This window comes from Pristiophorus japonicus, chromosome 4, assembly GCF_044704955.1.
Source record: "Pristiophorus japonicus isolate sPriJap1 chromosome 4, sPriJap1.hap1, whole genome shotgun sequence".
NCBI lineage: Eukaryota > Metazoa > Chordata > Chondrichthyes > Pristiophoridae > Pristiophorus > Pristiophorus japonicus.
This window is the reverse complement of record NC_091980.1, coordinates 62,746,378-62,763,134: the sequence shown is the minus strand read 5'-3', so window position 1 is coordinate 62,763,134 and position 16,757 is coordinate 62,746,378. Positions and strand designations below refer to the sequence as shown.

Here is a 16,757-nt window from a genome sequence, read left to right as displayed (position 1 = left end):
AAAGCTAACCGTGATAAATGTATATGGTAGTGCGTCACGGATTAACGCACCAGATTGTATAGGAGCTATTCCACTTGAAAGCGAGTATAATTTTAGCGAGGAAACTAAAGTTATGATTGGCAACAATTAAAATGTTTGATCCCGCAAAATAATGTGGGCTCATTAAAGACAGCTACACATGAGCCTACTATGGACAATAAGGAAATGGGAGACTTGTTAAATGAGTACTTTGTATCTATTTCCACAGTGGAGAAAGACAATAAAATACCACCAGTACCTAAAAATAAGTCACGTGGAGGAATTTAATGGATTTAATAAAAAGGTTAAAAAAGAGATACTAGAGAAAGTAATAAGAATTAAAATATCCAGGACCTGATGGTTTCCTACCCCAGGGTACTAAAAGAAATAGGTGACGAATGGTAGATGCATTAGTCATAATTTTCCAAACATGCATTCTGATTTCTGAGGGATTGTTCCATCTAGGAAAATCTTGTTAATTTTTTCATCAGCTTGACTTCTGACTGCCTGTAAGTTTGAGTCAGTGCATGGTCCTTTTACCTTTGGATCTGTGTGCAACCGTTGGGTATAACACTGTCCTCCCTGTACTGCAAGCTGGGTCTAAATCCAGCTCAAACTGATGGGATGAAAGTGTCCCCTGTCTGCTGGATTGAAAGGATTAAAATTTGTAGCAGTCTGAATACAGTTCCTAGTGGGAGCAAGACCACAGTGCTCAAAAACTATCTTAAAAGACTATCCATTGAACAACCAGCTTCAGACTCTATTCACTCACAAGACAACTTCAAAGAGTCTCATGTGAGAAAGCAGCAATCCAAAATCATAAAACATGGAAGTAGGAAATCAATTAAAACTACTTAACTCATTAGTTTGAAGAGTTCCCTACAAAAGCCTACAAGAAAATAACTTAATTGTTTAATTTTTACTGATTTTTAGGATAGTTTTCCTTCAGACACCATTTTGAAACAATTTACAACTGATTAAACATACAAGACTATTCATTAAACATCTATTTTATTCTCCATGCAACATGTTAGAAGCACCACCATCACACCTTCACGAGCAAATCTTTTTTTTGACTCCGACAGAATAGAGCTAGATAGAAAACAAAACCAATATAATCCTAATTGGAATGATACAGGACAAGGGAACCCCTCAAGGTGGTTCTGCTCGGTAACACCGATATCAAACTACCCCAAATTATTTTTTGTCTCCAAGCATTTTATGTTTCAGGATTCTATTTCACCAAATGTTCCACAGGGTTTCTTTCAATATACCCACAATGGGACAACAGACTGGCTAACTAAAACTTCAAAAATATGTTTAAGCAAAAATAATCAACAACATATTTTGCCTTTTGCTACAGTTAACTGATAATTTGTTACAATTGATGTCAGTGTAACAACCTTCAACATATTTTATCACTGACAGTATAAATCCTATCTGTTTGCTTAGAGTTGGTGCCAAGCATTTAAGAGCTGGTTTACTGAGTTGTCCCATGGAGCCATGTTCTAAAGATTTATTTCCTATCCCCAATTTAATATACATGAAAATTAACTGTCTCCCAATAACATATTACTGTCTACAAGAAACCAATTAGGTGGGATTGCAAACACACTTGCTCACGGGTAAAAGAAATATTTCATTCTGACAAGCGAGCTCACCGTTACTTCAGTGCGTGTGTGCGTTTTCACACAAATTTCTGCCAACACTGTGTATGTTTTGCCATTGTTGGCCATCAGCAGCATAAACATAGAAACATAGAAACATAGAAAATAGGTGCAGGAGCAGGCCATTCAGCCCTTCTAGCCTGCACCGCCATTCAACGAGTTCATGGCTGAACATGAAACTTCAGTACCCCCTTCCTGCTTTCTCGCCATAACCCTTGATCCCCCGAGTAGTAAGGACTTCATCTAACTCCCTTTTGAATATATTTAGTGAATTGGCCTCAACTACTTTCTGTGGTAGAGAATTCCACAGGTTCACCACTCTCTGGGTGAAGAAGTTTCTCCTCATCTCGGTCCTAAATGGCTTACCCCTTATCCTCAGACTGTGACCCCTGGTTCTGGACTTCCCCAACATTGGGAACATTCTTTCTGCATCTAACCTGTCTAAACCCGTCAGAATTTTAAACGTTTCTATGAGGTCCCCTCTCATTCTTCTGAACTCCAGTGAATACAAGCCCAATTGATCCAATCTTTCTTGATAGGTCAGTCCCGCCATCCCGGGAATCAGTCTGGTGAACCTTCGCTGCACTCCCTCAATAGCAAGAATGTCCTTCCTCAAGTTAGGAGACCAAAACTGTACACAATACTCCAGGTGTGGCCTCACCAAGGCCCTGTACAACTGTAGCAACACCTCCCTGCCCCTGTATTCAAATCCCCTCGCTATGAAGGCCAACATGCCATTTGCTTTCTTAACCGCCTGCTGTACCTGCATGCCAACCTTCAATGACTGATGTACCATGACACCCAGGTCTCGTTGCACCTTCCCTTTTCCTAATCTGTCACCATTCAGATAATAGTCTGTCTCTCTGTTTTTACCACCAAAGTGGATAACCTCACATTTATCCACATTATACTTCATCTGCCATGCATTTGCCCACTCACCTAACCTATCCAAGTCACTCTGCAGCCTAATAGCATCCTCCTCGCAGCTCACACTGCCACCCAACTTAGTATCATCCGCAAATTTGGAGATACTGCATTTAATCCCCTCGTCTAAATCATTAATGTACAATGTAAACAGCTGGGGCCCCAGCACAGAACCTTGCGGCACTCCACTAGTCACTGCCTGCCATTCTGAAAAGTACCCGTTTACTCCTACTCTTTGCTTCCTGTCTGACAACCAGTTCTCAATCCACGTCAGCACACTACCCCCAATCCCATGTGCTTTAACTTTGCACATTAATCTCTTGTGTGGGACCTTGTCGAAAGCCTTCTGAAAGTCCAAATATACCACATCAACTGGTTCTCCTTTGTCCACTTTACTGGAAACATCCTCAAAAAATTCCAGAAGATTTGTCAAGCATGATTTCCCTTTCACAAATCCATGCTGACTTGGACCTATCATGTCACCATTTTCCAGATGCACTGCTATGACATCCTTAATAATTGATTCCATCATTTTACCCACTACTGAGGTCAGGCTGACCGGTCTATAATTCCCTGTTTTCTCTCTCCCTCCTTTTTTAAAAAGTGGGGTTACATTGGCTACCCTCCACTCCATAGGAACTGATCCAGAGTCAATGGAATGTTGGAAAATGACTGTCAATGCATCCGCTATTTCCAAGGCCACCTCCTTAAGTACTCTAGGATGCAGGCCATCAGGCCCTGGGGATTTATCTGCCTTCAATCCCATCAATTTCCCCAACACAATTTCCCGACTAATAAAGATTTCCCTCAGTTCCTCTTCCTTACTAGACCCTCTGACCCCTTTTATATCCGGAAGGTTGTTTGTATCCTCCTTAGTGAATACCGAACCAAAGTACTTGTTCAATTGATCCGCCATTTCTTTGTTCCCCGTTATGACTTCCCCTGATTCTGACTGCAGGGGACCTACGTTTGTCTTCACCAACCTTTTTCTCTTTACATACCTATAGAAACTTTTGCAATCCGCCTTAATGTTCCCTGCAAGCTTCTTCTCGTACTCCATTTTCCCTGTCCTAATCAAACCCTTTGTCCTCCTCTGCTGAGTTCTAAATTTCTCCCAGTCCCCAGGTTCGCTGCTATTTCTGGCCAATTTGTATGCCACTTCCTTGGCTTTAATACTATCCCTGATTTCCCTAGATAGCCACGGTTGAGCCACCTTCCCCTTTTTATTTTTACGCCAGACAGGAATGTACAATTGTTGTACTTCATCCATGCGGTCTCTAAATGTCTGCCATTGCCCATCCACAGTCAACCCCCTAAGTATCATTCGCCAATCTATCCTAGCCAATTCTCGCCTCATACCTTCAAAGTTACCCTTCTTTAAGTTCTGGACCATGGTCTCTGAATTTACTGTTTCATTCTCCATCCTAATGCAGAATTCCACCATATTATGGTCACTCTTCCCCAAGGGGCCTCGCACAATGAGATTGCTAATTAATCCTCTCTCATTACACAACACCCAGTCCAAGATGGCCTCCCCCCTAGTTGGTTCCTCAACATATTGGTCTAGAAAACCATCCCTTATGCACTCCAGGAAATCCTCCTCCACCGTATTGCTTCCAGTTTGGCTAGCCCAATCTATGTGCATATTAAAGTCACCCATTATAACTGCTACACCTTTATTGCATGCACCCCTAATTTCCTGTTTGATGCCCTCCCCAACATCCCTATTACTGTTTGGAGGTCTGTACACAACTCCTACTAACGTTTTTTGCCCTTTGGTGTTCTGCAGCTCTACCCATATAGATTCCACATCATCCAAGCTAATGTCTTTCCTAACTATTGCATTAATCTCCTCTTTAACCAGCAATGCTACCCCACCTCCTTTTCCTTTTATTCTATCCTTCCTGAATGTTGAATACCCCTGAATGTTGAGTTCCCAGCCCTGATCATCCTGGAGCCACGTCTCCGTAATCCCAATCACATCATATTTGTTAACATCTATTTGCACAATTAATTCATCCACCTTATTGCGGATACTCCTTGCATTAAGACACAAAGCCTTCAGGCTTGTTTTATTAACACCCTTTGTCCTTTTAGAATTTTGCTGTACAGTGGCCCTTTTTGTTCTTTGCCTTGGGTTTCTCTGCCCTACACTTTTCCTCATCTCCTTTCTGTCTTTTGCTTTTGGCTCCTTTTTGTTTCCCTCTGTCTCCCTGCATTGGTTCCCATCCCCCTGCCATATTAGTTTAAATCCTCCCCAACAGCACTAGCAAACACTCCCCCGAGGACATTGGTTCCAGTCCTGCCCAGGTGCAGACCGTCCGGTTTGTACTGGTCCCACCTCCCCCAGAACCGGTCCCAATGCCCCAGGAATTTGAATCCCTCCCTGCTGCACCACTGCTCAAGCCACGTATTCATCTGCGCTATCCTGCGATTCCTACTCTGACTATCACGTGGCACTGGTAGCAATCCCGAGATTACTACTTTTGAGGTCCTACTTTTTAATTTAGCTCCTAGCTCCTTAAATTCGTTTCGTAGGACCTCATCCCTTTTTTTGCCTATGTCGTTGGTACCAATGTGCACCACGACAACTGGCTGTTCTCCCTCCCATTTCAGAATGTCCTGCACCCGCTCCGAGACATCCTTGACCCTTGCACCAGGGAGGCAACATACCATCCTGGAGTCTCGGTTGCGGCCGCAGAAACGCCTATCTATTCCCCTCACAATTGAATCCCCTATCACTATCGCTCTCCCACTCTTTTTCTTGCCCTCCTGTGCAGCAGAGCCAGCCACGGTGCCATGAACTTGGCTGCTGCTGCCCTCCCCTGATGAGTCATTCCCCTCAACAGTACCCAAAGCGGTGTATCTGTTTTGCAGGGGGATGACCGCAGGGGACCCCTGCACTACCTTCCTTGCTCTACTCTTCCTGCTGGTCTTCCATTCCCTATCTGGCTGTGGACCCTTTCCCTGCGGTAAGACCAACTCACTACACGTGATACTCACGTCATTCTCAGCATCGTGGATGCTCCAGAGTGAATCCACCTTCAGCTCCAATTCCGTAACGCGGACCGTCAGGAGCTGGAGGCGGATACACTTCCCGCACACATAGTCGTCAGGGACACCGGAAGCGTCCCTGAGTTCCCACATGGTACAGGAGGAGCACAACACCCGACCGAGCTCTCCTGCCATGTCTTAACCCTTAGATACACTTAAACTGGTAATAACAATGTTAAAAGTTACTGACCAATATAAGAAGAAAAAGAAAAACTACTCACCAATCACCAGCCAATCACTTACCCCCTAGGCTGTGACGTCACCTTTGTTTTTTTTGCCTTCTCCCTGTAGCTGCACCGGTACGCCTCTCGCCGACCCCGGACTCGCGCTGCTCCGAGCTCCCGCCTCCTCGACTGACTGCTCCGAGCTCCCGCTGGCCTTTATAGGCCTCTCGCCGACCCCGGACTCGCGCTGCTCCGAGCTCCCGCCTCCTCGACTGACTGCTCCGAGCTCCCGCTGGCCTTTATAGGCCTCTCGCCGACCCCGGACTCGCGCTGCTCCGAGCTCCCGCCTCCTCGGAAAGAGAGAGGCGGAGTGCGCCCTGCATATAGCACTTTCTAGGTAATACAGACAATGGGTCCTCAACAAGGAATGCTAGCATCTTCCACTGTTGTCTTTAAAGTATCCAAAACCATTTTGCTTTATGTAACCTAAAAAGATCTGAATCGGAGTACATTCAGGAAATTCCATATAAACCAGTTAAGGTAACCAATGCAGTTCTATATTCATGAATCCATGGTATATAACCTGTCAGTGGTGGAAAAAATTTAGAGACCATAATCCAGGGCAAAATTAATTGTCACTTCGAAAAACATGAATTAAAAAAATGACAGCCATCTAGAATTTGTTAAAAGTAAATTGTGTTTGACTAACTTGATTGATTTCTTTGATAAAGTAATGGAGAGGCTTGATGAGTGCAGTATGGTTGATGTCGTGTACATGGACTTTCAAAAGGCATTTGATAAAGTGCCACATATTCGACTTTAAGAAAACTGAAGCCCATGAGATTAAAAGGGACAGAGGCAGCATGGATATGAAATTGGCTAAAAGAGAGAAAGCAGAGAGTAGTGGTGAATGGTTGTTTTTCATTCTGGAGGGAGGCATACAGTAGTGTGACCCAGGGGTCGGCATTAGGACCACTGCTCTTTTTGATATATTTTAATGACCTGTACTTGGCTATAAAGGGCATAATTTCTAAGTTCGCAGATAACACATAACTCAGATGTGCAGTAAACAGTGAGAGCAGACTTCAGGAGGATATAGACAGACTTTAAAGTGGGCAGACAAATGGCATATGAAAGGTTAATGTAGAGAAGTCTGAAGTGCTGCATTTTGGAAGGAAGAATGAGGAAAGACATGATGAACTAAATGGTGCAATTTTAAAGAGGACCTGGGGGTGCTCACAGACACAAATCTTTGAAAGTGGCAGATCAAGTTGTTAAGGGCGTTAAAAAAGCATACGGGATCCTGAGCTTTATAAATAGAGGCATAGAGTACAAAAGCAAAGATGTTATGCTAAACCTTTACAAATCACTTGTTAGGCCTCAGCTGGAGTAGTGTGTCCAATTCTGAGCACCATGCTTTAGAATGGTACCAGGATGAAGACTTCAGTTATGTGGGGAGACTAGGGAAGCTGGGATTGTTCTTTTTAGAGCAGAGAATGTTATGGGGAGATTTAATAGAGGTGCTCAAAATTACAAAGTGTTTTCATAGAATAAATAAGGAGAAATTGCTTTCACTGACAGGAAGGTTGTTAACCAGAGGACACAGATTTTACATGAGTTATGATGATCTGGAATGCACTGCCTGAAAGCTGATGGAAGCAGATTCAATAGTAATTTTCAAAAGTGATTTGGATATATACTTGAAAAGAAAAAAATTGCAGGGCTATGAGGAAAGAACAAGGGAGTGGAACTAATTGGATAGTATTAGGATAGCTGATAGCTTGGTGAAATTAAAATATGATTCTGAAACTAACTCCATGGTACAATTAGGAAATTATTGCAATCCTTTCACTGGCTGATGAACTGATCTTGAAGGTATGGTAACCTAGTTCAATAAGAAGAAAAATGAAAGCATAAAATGAAGGCAATCTCAGCCCAGTTGACCCTGCAAAGTCCTCCTTACTGAAATCTGACTGCTGGTGCCCAAGATGGGAGAGTTGTCCCACAGACTAGACCAGCAACAGCCTGACATATTTGTACTCATAAAATCATATCTTTCAGTCAACATCCTCGACTTCATCACCATTATTGGGTATGTTCTGTCCCACCAGCAGGGTAGTGGCACATAGTTGAGTGGGAGTAGCCCAAGGCGTTCTTAAACAAAGTAAAAAAAAAACACCTGCTCATCATCAATTATCACCTCAACTGATGAATCGGTACTCCTCCATGCTGAACATCAGTTGGAGGATGCTGAGGGAACAATATAGAACTTTTCACTGAGTGGCTCAGTCATTGGATATATTGCCTTTGGAAGAGCACTTTTCTCTCATCTTTCAAGTTGCTTTTTCCTCCACTTTATGTTCACCTGTGACAGACAGAATCTCCAAACCAAGAGGGTGACCTGCTTCCAGGTCAGCCAGCATCTATTCTGAAAACATTACGAGCGATGAAAGATATAGGTCAACCTTCCAATCTTCCTTCCAATCTTTTGGTGAAATGACCACCATCAATGCTCTCCCCCCTAAATGGGGGGAATTAATAGTACTCTGTCATTGGACTGCTGTCAATGGAGCTTACATCTCAAAATCAAACCATGTCATAAGGTGTTAATTCATCTGTAGACTGCCCCATCAGAAACATTGCTTGCTTTCAAACTAATCTCTTCATGCTTGGGCTTATATTGACTCTGACACCCAGTCACAGGAGAGAAAACTAGCACTATCAGAAGGATCAGCACCATCAGATGGACACTTCTACCAATACTATAGTGGACAGACATGTCTGCAACAAGTAGGTTGGTGAGGATGAGGTCAAGTCGGTTACTTCATTATGTTGGTCCAACTCACCATCTGAGAAAGGCCCAGTCTGGCAGCTATGATCGTCAGGTCTCGGCCAGCTCAATCAACAGTAGTACAACCGACCCACTTTTGAAGTCCCCACCCAGGATATATTCAGTGTCAGCCTTGGCTCAGTGCTAGCACTCTTGTCTCCAAATCAGAAGGTTGCGGGTTCACTCTTTACGCTAATTAAGTTCTTTTTTGACGTGTAGTCACTGTTGTAAGGTAGGGCAACGCGGCAGCCAATTTTCACACAGCAAGGTCCCACAAACGGCAATGAGATAGTGACCAATTAATTTGTTTTAATGATGTTGATTGAGGGCTAAATATTGGCCAGGATACTGGAGGGGGGAGCTCCCCTGCTCTTCTTCGATGAGTGCCAGAGGATATTTACATCCACCTGAGAAGACAAACGGGGCCGCAGCATAACATCTCATCTGAAAGACTGCAACTCCAACAGTGCAGCACTGAAATGTCAGCCTGGATTATGAGCTCAAGTCTCTGGAGTAGGACTTGACTCAGAGGAGAGTGTGGTACCATTGAGCCAAGGCAGATACCAAAATCATCCTAGAGACATTTGGTAAATCCTTTTAAGAATACAGATAAGAGATTGTCATTATATGCGAGCTAACATGACCTTTTAATGAAGTGTTTTGAATTGCTAAAAAGGTAGCGACACAGGTTAAAAAGCCATAAAAAAAGCAAACCAGGCACTGGGGTTCATTTCTAGAGGGATAGCATTGAAAAGCAGAGAAGTTATGTTAAACTTGTATCAAACCTTGGTTAGACCATACATGTGGAATACGGTGTACAGTTTTGGACTCCATATTACAAAAAAGATACCAGAACTGAGAGGATACACTTATCAGGAAAGGCTGAACAGGCTGGGGCTCTACTCTCGAGAAAAGAAAAAGCTGAGAGGTGACCTGATAGTGGTCTTTAAGATAATGAAAGGGTTTGAAGGGATAGACACAGAGAAAATGTTTCCACTTGTGAGCGATCCAAAACTAGAGATCATAAATATAAGATTAGTCACTAATAAATCCAATAGGGAATTCAGCAGAAATGTCTTTACTCAGAGTGGTAAGAATGTGGCACATGCTATCACAAGGAGTAGTTGATGCAAATAGCACAGATGCATTTAAGGAGGAAGCTAGATAAACATGAGAAAGGAACAGAACAATAGGGTTCGATGAATAGGGGTGGGAAGATGCTCGTGTGGAGCATAAATACCGGCATAAACCAGTTGGGCTGAATGGCCTGTTTTTCTGCTGTAGGCTCAATGTAATACATGAGCTATGGAACGATGAGCCTGTTTTACAATTAAACCATGAAATCTTGTTCTGGAGCGACTATATGTTCAGTTCTTACTATTGGACACCAGTTAGAATACAAGCTTTGCTAACATTCACATATGACTAACTTGCTAAATATAAAATAGAGTGGACCATTATCTAGGATGGACAGACAACAAATTTGTAGGATTCAATTGAGTCACATTCAGTGTATCATAACAGCTAGCCATATAGCAGTATTGACAGAAGTTGCCTTTGGTGACAAAACAATCCTGTAGGCAGAGACTTGTGCTGGATGACCCAGGAATCAGTGATATGGTCAGGTCGCCTTTTGGTATAAAGGCCAGTATTATTACTGGCAGCCATGCTCTGGAAAGTTGGTTACCAGAGTTCATTGTTCATTACTTTAGAAAAATAAAATGTGTTTTGACATTTTACTCCTTAAGCGGGATCTGGGGATATTTCTGCATGAAACACAAAAGGCTAGTATGAAGGTACAGCAAGTGATCAGGAAGGCCAATGGAATCTTGGCTTTTATTGCAAAGAGGATGGAGTATAAAAGCCGGGAAGTCTTGCTACAGTTGTACAGGGTATTGGTGAAGCCACACCTGGAATACTGCTCGCAGTTTTGGTTTCCACATTTACGAAAGGATAGATTTGCTTTGGAGGCAGGTCAGAGAAGGTTCACAAGGTTGATTCTGGAGATGAGGGGGTTGACTTATGAGGAAAGGTTGAGTAGGTTGGGCCTCGACTCATTGGAATTCAGAAGAATGAGAGGTGATCTTAACGAAATGTATAAGATTATGAGGAGGCTTGATCCTCTCTTGGATGCAGAGAGGATGTTTTCACTGACAGGGGAGACTAGAACTAGAGGGCATAATCTTAGAATAAAGGGCCGCCCATTTAAAACTGAGATGAAGAGAAATTTCTTCTGAGGGTTGTGGATCTGTGGAATTCGCTGCCTCAGAGAACTGTGGAAGCTGGGACATTGAATAAATTTAAGACAGAAATAGACAGTTTCTTAAACAATAAGGGAATAAGGGGTTATGGAGAGCGGGCAGGGAAGTGGACCCGAGTCCATAATCGGATTAGCCATGATCGTATTAAATGGCGGATAAGGCTTGAGGGCCCATATGGCCTACACCTGCTCCTATTTCTTATGTTCTCATGTTCTTAACAAATATTGACAAATCTTACCCTGGAGAACTTCGTTTCAATAATTTTTATTCTGCAGTGCTCTTTTACCTTTGCAGAGCTGGCACTCATGGATTTAGTAAAGGTATAACCAAATATTTCTTTCAGCCTTTTTAAAAAAAAAAGATAGTAAACAACAGACAAAAGCAAATGTTCTAAGTGTATGGACATACTAAAATAGGACCCACTGCTTACCTTCTACAGCTCTCTTAAAGAAAACTTTGCAACTGCCACAAGTAAGAACACCATAATGACATCCAGATGCTTCATCTGAGCAAACCAGACAGACTTTGGCAGGTGGCCCTGAGGAGGCAGTAGAGGTGGAGGATGTTGATGCACTTCCTTCAGATTTCAGGCCGGAGCTGGAAGAAAAAAAGTTTTGTTCAAATAAAAATAGCCAGATTTGGCAGAAATATTCAAGTAAGTGTTTAAATTTAAACCGTCTCCTGTTAAATTTGTATCACCTGCCAATGCCATTTTCTCTGGCACTGATACAATTTAGTTCTCTGAAAGGACAGCTCCAAACTTTAATATTTAACACAAAGTCTTGGCCCAAGCTCACCAAACCATTACTGGGAATTTGCTGGCAGCATCACAATTACACTTTACAAAATTAATGAACCTTTGGACTTTTCTATTTGAGATTGCCTTCTTCAGCATTTCCATTAACTGTGGCGAGTACTGTTCAAGGGTTTTCTTTAGAGACCACGCCGTTGCATCATTTTCCTGCTTTCACTATGGTAAGTGAATGCTTGCTCTATCTGGGATCCCTGGCTCCATTTGATCTACGCTGAAGTTCTGCTGTTAATTCTCTTTTGCCACATTATCAACTGAACTTAAAGTCACAAATCATTTAATTTCTCTAGCCTTCTGCTATGTCAGTATTTTGGCCTCATCTTGTCCAGATTTATTTTCTGACTGCTTCTTGAAAGTTGAGTTCAAATGAAACGCACCGGCTGAACATGATTATTTTGTAGTAACTGTAAATTTATTAGAGCTGAAATTTAAAAAATTTGCAGGCAATTACCCAAATATCACAGGAAGACAAGGAAATGGAATGAGGTCATAGTATCTGAATAAAATATTCAACATCAACATTTATGGTGTATTGCTACTTCATGTAAACTATATCAACATCACATGTTGTCACGACAGTGGAGCAGCTTTATATTGGAGAGATGGAGACACACACACAAAATGAGTTGCTATTTCCATAAAATTTTTTTGTTACTCACAGACAAGACTATCTCTGAGAACTTTCTTGTATCCCTCACCATCCCTTTCAATTTCATTCTGCATCCGCCCTGCATCTCCCCAGTCATTTACAACTACACTTTCAAATTCCAAATTGTATAGCCTTTGGCCTTTTATGCGCCACGATACTTCCACAGCTGTTCATCCACCCCCTCATCTTTGAGGCTCTTGGGACCCAACAAAACCTGTACTCGTTCCCATCCAAGTTGACATTCTTGGGATGGCTATAATCTTAGTTTTCTCAAGTCCAAGGGCGCAGACTTGAGCGTCTCTGGTGCACAACTGGTTTAGCCATCCATTGCCACATTTGGCTGGATCATATCTAGCACTATTGGGCCTTGCTCTTCTCTGCCAAAACTGGCCACTATTCCAAGATCATCCTGGAAAGCAAAGTTATCTTTTCTCTACTACCAACCATCTCCCCAGACCCTCTGCACCCTCACTCAAGCGCGGAGCTCATAGTAAGACTGAGGTCATTCATTCAACTGCCTCTCCTGCATCTCTGCACCTTCCTTTTCCCACCAAGCTAAACCTCCCCCAAGGTTTTGTCCTCCCATAGTCCTGAACCAGTGTATTTCTTTACTTTTCCTCCTATTTTCCCTCACGCCTTCTCCAACCTGATCTTGTCCACGAGACACACTAATCTCTTGATCTCATTCTCATCAAATGGCTGACCTCACAAATTCCCTTCCTGGCCCCCATGCGAGATTACATTTTAAATGGTTCCCTCTTCTGTCACCCTCCTCAGAAAATTCAACCTCGACCCCTCTGTCCTTGCAAACTACTGTCCCATCTACAACTTCCCTTTTCCCTTCCAAGTCCTTGAACATTTTATTGTCTCCTAAATCAGTATTCATCTTTCCCACAACTTCATGTTTTAATCTCTCCAATAAGGTATCCGTCCCTGCCATAGCACTGTCCTCCTAGCTAAACAAAAACACATGGAGCAGCACCCAGGGGAATGTGCCAGGTATTCCACATACTGCCTCGTGATTGCATTTCTCTCCCTCTTGAAAATGATGAAGCAGATTATAGACCAACATCTAGCAACTGTTATGTCCCCATTATCTTCCGGAAATACTACGGGACCGAGGGTCTAGCGAGAAGGAGGAACTGAAAGGAATCCTTATTAATTAGGAAATTGTGTTAGGGAAATTGATGGAATTGAAGGCCGATAAATCCCCAGGGCCTGATGGTCTGTATCCCAGATTACTTAAGGAAGTGGCCCTAGAAATAGTGGATGCATTGGTGGTCATTTTCCAACATTCTATAGACTGTGGATCAGTTCCTATGGATTGGAGGGTGGCTAATGTAACCCCACTTTTTAAAAGAGGGAGAGAAGCAGGGAATTATAGACCGGTTAGCCTGACATCAATAGTGGGGGAAAATGTTGGAATCAATTATTAAAGATGTAATAGCAGTGCATTTGGAAAGCAGTGACAGGATCAGTCCAAGTCAGCATGGATTTATGAAAGGGAAATCATGCTCGACAAATCTTCTAGAATGTTTTGAGGATGTAACTAGTAGAGTAGACAAGGGAGAACCAGTGGATATGGTGTATTTGGACTTTCAAAAGGCTTTTGACAAGGTCCCACACAAGAGATTAATGTGCAAAATTAAAGCACATTGTATTGGGGGTAATGTACTGATGTGGATAGAGAACTGGTTGACAGACAGGAAGCAAAGATTAGGATAAACAGGTCCTTTTCAGAATGGCAGACAGTGACTAGTGGGGACTTGGACAGGTTAGATGAGTGGACATATGCATGGCAGATGCAGTATAATGTAGATAAATGTGAGGTTAGCCACTTTGGTAGCAAAAACAGGAAGGCAGAATATTATCTGAATGGTGACAAATTAGGAAAAGGAAAGGTGCAATGAGACCTGGGTGTCATGGTACATCAGTCATTGAAAGTTACAGCAGGTGGTGAAGGCGGCAAATGAAATGTTGGCCTTCATTGCGAGACGATTTGAGTATAGCAGTAGGGAGGTCTTACTGCAGTTGTACAGGGCACAACAGAATGAGAGGGGATCTCATAGAAACATTAAATTCTGACGGAACTGGACAGGTTAGATGCAGGAAGAATGTTTCCGATGTTGGGGAAGTCCAGAACCAGGGGTCACAGTCTAAGGATAAGGGGTAAGCCATTTAGGACCGAAATGAGGAGAAACTTCTCCACGCAGAGAATTGTGAACCTGTGGAATTCTCTACCACAGAAAGTTGTTGAAGCCAGTTCATTAGATGTATTCAAAAGGGAATTACATGTGGCCCTTACAGCTAAAGGGATCAACGGATATGGAGAGAAAGCAAGAATGGGGTACTGAAGTTGCATGCTCAGCCATGATCATATTGAATGGTGGTGCAGGCTTGAAGGGCCGAATGGTCTACTCCTGCACCTATTTTCTATGTTTCTATGTTTCATGCGCAGTGGTAGTTTCTCATGAGGATCAAGGATTAAAAAATGTATGAAATTGTGGAATCCAATCTCTAAAATGTTGATAAAAATCTAAGAACCTCATGTAACATGAAATTCAGTCACCATAAATGAGTGGCTCAATAATGATGACAGCTTTCAACCATCATAGAATCAAAGAAATTTACAGAACGGAAGGAGGCCATTTGGCCATCATGTCCGTGCCGGCGGACAAAGATCTATCCAGCCTAATCCCACTTTTCAGCTCTTGGTCCGTAGCCTTGTAGGTTACGACACTTCAAGTACATATCCAAGTACATTTTAAATGTGGTGAGGGTTTCTGCCTCTTTGAATTCCAGACCCCCCCCCCCCCCCCCAAACCTCCGAGTGAAAACATTTCCCCTCAAATCCCCTCCAAACCTCCTACCAATTACTTTAAATCTATGCTCCCTGGTTGTTGACCACTCTGCTAAGGGAAATAGGTCCTTCCTAGCCACTCTATCTCGGCCCTTCATAATTTTTCCACCTCAATTCAGTCTCCCCTCGGCCTCTTCTGATCCAAAGAAAACAACCCCAGCCTATCCAATCTTTCCTTATAGCTAAAATTCTCCAGTCCAGGCAACATCCTTGTACATCTCCTTTGTACCCTCTCTTGTGCAATCACATTCTATGCCTCAGCTAATAAAGGCAAGCATCCCGTATGACTTCTTAACCATCTTATCTACCTGTCCTGCTACCTTCAGGGATCTGTGGCCATGCACTCCAAGTTCCTTCTGTTCCTCCACACTTCTGTGTCCTGCCATTTATTGTGTATTCCCTTGCCTTTTTGGCCCTCCCCAAATACATTACCTCACACTTCTCAGGATTGAATTCCAGTTGCCACTGTTCTGCCCACTTGACCAGTCCATTGAAATTTTCTTGCAGTCTACAGCTTTCTTCTTCATTATCAACCACATGGCCAATTTTTGTATCATCTGCAAACTTCTTAATCATATCCCCTACATTTGAGTCTAAGTCATACATACCACAAAAACCAAGGGACCTAGGGCTCCATATTCCAATGCCCTTTTTTGGCGTACTGCAAGAGTTACGTCTGTTTTTTTTTGGCCCCGTCTACTCCCAAAAAAATAACTAGCAAGTTTCCCCGTTTTATTTTTTGAAATTAGCGCTGCGCAGCCTTTCCTTTAGTTTCGGGGAGGGGGGCGCCTAATGTCTGTGCCGAAAAAACGATGCCCCCACTTCTGAGCATGCGCGAAAAAAAAGGATGATTTTGACGTGATTGCTATGGGTGCGCATGCCCAGTACAGCTCCCGTTCTGCATTTGGCCATTTTTAAAGAGCCAGTTGTGTGTGAGAACTTTAGTTCTCATTGGAAAAATCAGAGCTGCAATAAAAGGTGCAACGTGGATCAAGGACCAAGAATTTCTCACAGGATGAAGTGGAGTCACTGGTTACTGTAATTGAGGCCAGATGGCACGAGCTGGACACCAGCAGAGGTCACATAAAAGTTTCACCAAAAAAGAAATGCTGGAACCAACTTGCAGAAGATTACCGTGCAATGGTGACCACCCCGAGGTCTAGAGGCCAGTGCGAAAAGAAGTGGCAGGACCTTGGTCAAGTAATTAGTGTAAGTAATATTTTAATTTATTCACTGGAATTGCAATTGTAAATGTGACCATCTGTTTATGTCCCACCGAGCAGAAAGACACCCTTTCTAAAAAGTTATATTTTCATCTTTGCAGAGAAAGGTGGCACAACAAAAGAGAAAAAACTTGAATAGAAGGAGGCCAGGCAAATCTGCAGCCACTGACACCCTTGGGAGAGAGGGTCGCTGCTTTGATGGGTCCTGCCTGGAGTAAAGCAACCACCACTGCACAAGCTGGGCTCACACTTGAGGGAGAGGGTAAGTCCTGCAAATTCCAGAGTCTGGCTTTGCT

The 16,757-nt window shown here is 42.9% G+C and overlaps 1 protein-coding gene across 1 annotated transcript in view; it reads right to left on the bottom strand.

Annotated features, from left to right (window-relative positions):
- Nucleotides 1–16,757, bottom strand: part of LOC139262927 (glucocorticoid receptor-like) — a 192,937-nt gene that overhangs the window by 36,242 nt on the left and 139,938 nt on the right. Inside the window, exon 3 of the mRNA XM_070878242.1 lies at nucleotides 11,349–11,515. Coding sequence (XP_070734343.1) covers nucleotides 11,349–11,515 — 167 coding nt within the window. The remainder of the gene's footprint in view (nucleotides 1–11,348; nucleotides 11,516–16,757) is intronic.